Here is a 3,554-nt window from a genome sequence, read left to right as displayed (position 1 = left end):
GCCGCGCCCCCTCCGAGTGCTGCGGAGTTTTCCTGCGGTGGTGCCTGCGGGGACAGGGGGGAAGTGACAGCGATGACAGAGGGGACTCCAATAAGGGGATTCTGCGGGTGAAAAGGGGATTTTGGAAAGCCAGGAGATACCAATGGGGCATCCTGACCAGCCATGACCACCGGGCTCTCCTGAATCCTGCCTCCCGTTTTGCACTGCTGATGCCCCAGCCCAACCCAGCTACCTCTTATCCCGATCTGGGGAAGAATCCGAGGATGATGGGGCAGCATCCTTCTTAGAATGCTTCTCCTTGTCCTTCTTCTTCTCTTTCTTGTGTTTCTTCTTTTTCTTGTTCTTTTTCTCCTTCTTCTTCTCCTTTTTGGATTTTTTGCTGCTCTCAGGTCTGCAGGGAAGAGATCAAAGCAATGAGAATCCCTGCACTGTGCATCCCTCTGGCTCCAAAACCTCATCCCCATCCCTTTTTCCAGGCACATCCCACCACATCCCTCCTTTGCCAAAGAGAAGCCCACAGAGGCTTTTGGGGATGATTCAGAGAGATGCAAAACAAGCCCAGTGCCAAACAGAGCCATGGAAACATTTTGTAAAATATTTCCCATAAAAGCCAGGAAATTCTGGTGGTTTCCCACCAAAGTGGGAAAAATCCTCACCGTTTCTCCTCCACCTTCTCCTCCTTTTCCTGCTTCTTCTTGGAGACAGATGTCTCTGGGCTGCTGGAGACTTTCTGGTGCTAGGGTTGGAGAGAGGGAAAAATACAGACTGAACCCATGAGCCCATCGCTTGTAATTACAAGACAAAGGGTTTTTCTCCCTTTAAAAATTAAACTTAAAAAAAATTTAAATTACATTTGGGGAAAAACTAGAATACCCTTAACAGCTGCTTCCAAATGAAAGCCCCACAAAAAACCTCAGTGCCAACAGGACACAGGAAACTCCTGCAGGTCTCTGTGCTACAATACCCAGATGGTTTTTTAGATAAAATATTCCAAGTGAGGGGCACTGCTTTTTGCCTTTTTCCATCTATTTTTGAACCTTCCAAGGACAATGTGACCGGCACCGTACCGTGAAGACCGAGAGCCCCATCTTGGCCGCCTCTCTGTCCTCCTTGGAGAGCATCACCCTGCCAGCACTGCCACTGCAGAGAGACCACAGAAAAAGGCATAAAACCACCAAAATCAAACAAATTGCTGTGAAATTGGTGTGGGATCCTTCCCTGTCCTTACCTGGAGCTGCCCAAACCCACCACCCGATCCACGTCCTTCTCGTCCCGCTCGCCGCCGTCCCTCTTGCACACCTCAGCCAGGTCCTGTGGGGAGGGGGGACAGTGTCCTCTGTGTGTCCCCAAAATCAGAGCCAGGGCACACTGGGGGGACGTGTGGTGCCCCTGTTACCTCTTTGCTGAGGCCCGTGGGCTGCCTCTTCAAGCTCTTGTAGCCCCTATAAAAACAAGAGCAGGTGATTTGTGTGTGGGGACACGCACCTGCTGTTTTTTGGGGTTTTTGTGGGGTGGGGACTCACAGCGCTGCCATCATGGCCTCCTGCTCGGCCAGGCGGACTGCAGCCAGCTCTTCCTCCCGGGATAACGGGGGCCCCGTGTCCTTCTTGCCCTTGGCATACCAGGTGAGGTCCTTGCCCTTCTGCCACCGCCCCACCGGCGCCATCAGGGAGTTGCCTGCGGGGAACAGTGACCTCCCCTCAACATCATCACACCCCAAAACCACACAGGGGACAGGGAGGGTGGGATTGGAGCAGGACCAGCCCTTACCCAGGTAATTCTCACGCTGTTTGTCTGTCTTGACATCCTCCCAGCTGAACTGGTCCTGGCCCCCGCGCACCCCGCCCCGGGAGGAGCCGAACATGGCGGTGCCGCACCCCGCAGCGGATTCGGGGGGTTCTGGAGACCTGCAAAGAGATCAGCCCTGGCTTTACCCACTCCAGATCCTACAGCAACTCTGGGGGGGGGCTCCTGAAGGTGCAGGGAAGCAAATTTGGCCCCCCAGCTGCGAGCAGAGTAACCAAAGGCTTTTGTGGGGGTGTTAGAGGGGGATTTATAAACCGGAGGTGGGAGGGGGTGCACGGCTTGGGGAGGGTCCCAGCCTGGGGGGAAGGCTGCTGGGAAAGGAGGGGGGCTTAGGGCAGCCCCGAGGGGGTTCATGGACTTGGGGAGTTCAGAGTCTGAGGGAGGTTCAGAGCCTGAACTGGGCTTCAAGGGGGAGGGTTCATGGAGGGTCTAGGAGGGGTTCACAGCCTGGATGGGATGAGCTGGAAGAAGTGACCATGGCCTGGGGCGGGCTAGGCGGGGACAAGAAGCTGCACGGCCCGGGGTCGGACATTACCTGGGGGAGAGTTTCAGGGTCTGGGAAAGGGTTCAGGGCCAGGGAAGCTGCAGGACCTGGACGCTGCAGGGCCTGAGGCGGGAGTCTGCCCGTCCCTGAGGCGTGTGAAAGCAGCTCGGGGCGGTTTCCTGCAGCCCGGGCCCCTCCGGTTTGGGAAGTGCGAGGACCGGGCACCCCAAATCCCAAAAAAAACCCCCAAAATACCAAAAATCCCCAAAATCCCCAAATCCCGATCCCGCCCCCGCTCCCCTCACGCACCTCCGGCCGCCGAGCGCGCGCCCGCCCCGCCGCTACCACCGCGGGCACGGCCGGAGGGGGGAGAGACGGGCGGTACCACCGCACCCCCCAGCGCGGGGGGAACCCCGCAGAGCCGCACCAACACACACGGCTGGACTTGTACATTTTTATTTATACACTTATTTATACATTTAAACTCTTCTGCTTTCAGCGCTTCACTTCTTCCAGAACTTCTTGTAGGTGTCCAGGTCGATGCCCTCGAAGGTTTCCTCCTCCTTGGCCTTACGTTTGCTGGGGAATTGCCGGCGCAGACGAGCCTTGCGCTCGGCTTCGGGCAGCGTGTTGCTGTCCAGGGGCATCTGGGGACACGGGATAAGACCGCGGGGACACAGTGTGACACCCCGAGGACACGGTATGAAATCCCTGGGACATGGTGTGAAATCCCTGGACATGGTGTGAGATCCCAGGGACACGGTGTAAGCTCCCGGGATGTGGTGTGGAGCTTTGGGACAAGGCATGAGACCCCTGGGACACGGTGTGACACCCTCAGCACACAGGGCGCGATCCCATGGACACACTGTGACCTCCCAGGCCCCAGGACAAAGTGTGAACTCCCTGAACCACACCCTGAGCCCCCCGGGACACATGACAAGCCCTTGTGACCCCCCCTGCCGGTGTAAGCTCCCGGGATGTGGTGTGGAGCTTTGGGACAAGGCATGAGACCCCTGGGACACGGTGTGACACCCTCAGCACACAGGGCGCGATCCCATGGACACACTGTGACCTCCCAGGCCCCAGGACAAAGTGTGAACTCCCTGAACCACACCCTGAGCCCCCCGGGACACATGACAAGCCCTTGTGACCCCCCCTGCCCCCAGCCTGTCACTGTCCCCGTACCATGAGGATCCTCTTGGGCTCTCCGTAGCGCAGGCGGACGGTGGAGCCGTCGGGGCTGACGAGCAGCAGCGGGGGACAG

The 3,554-nt window shown here is 57.9% G+C and overlaps 1 protein-coding gene across 1 annotated transcript in view; it reads right to left on the bottom strand.

Annotated features, from left to right (window-relative positions):
• Positions 1-2,617, bottom strand: part of CUNH1orf35 (chromosome unknown C1orf35 homolog) — a 5,523-nt gene extending 2,906 nt beyond the window's left edge. The window contains exons 1-9 of the mRNA XM_005428212.2: positions 2,600-2,617; positions 1,771-1,907; positions 1,524-1,677; positions 1,397-1,442; positions 1,229-1,311; positions 1,068-1,140; positions 657-736; positions 233-391; positions 3-44 (exon numbers count right to left, since the gene is read on the bottom strand). Coding sequence (XP_005428269.2) covers positions 3-44; positions 233-391; positions 657-736; positions 1,068-1,140; positions 1,229-1,311; positions 1,397-1,442; positions 1,524-1,677; positions 1,771-1,864 — 731 coding nt within the window. The 5' untranslated portion in view covers positions 1,865-1,907; positions 2,600-2,617. The remainder of the gene's footprint in view (positions 1-2; positions 45-232; positions 392-656; positions 737-1,067; positions 1,141-1,228; positions 1,312-1,396; positions 1,443-1,523; positions 1,678-1,770; positions 1,908-2,599) is intronic.
• Between the last annotated feature and the right edge of the window lie 937 nt (positions 2,618-3,554).

Source organism: Geospiza fortis, unplaced genomic scaffold, assembly GCF_000277835.1.
Source record: "Geospiza fortis unplaced genomic scaffold, GeoFor_1.0 scaffold34, whole genome shotgun sequence".
In the NCBI taxonomy this organism is placed as follows: Eukaryota; Metazoa; Chordata; class Aves; order Passeriformes; family Thraupidae; genus Geospiza; species Geospiza fortis.
This window is presented reverse-complemented; position numbering and strand designations above follow the sequence as displayed.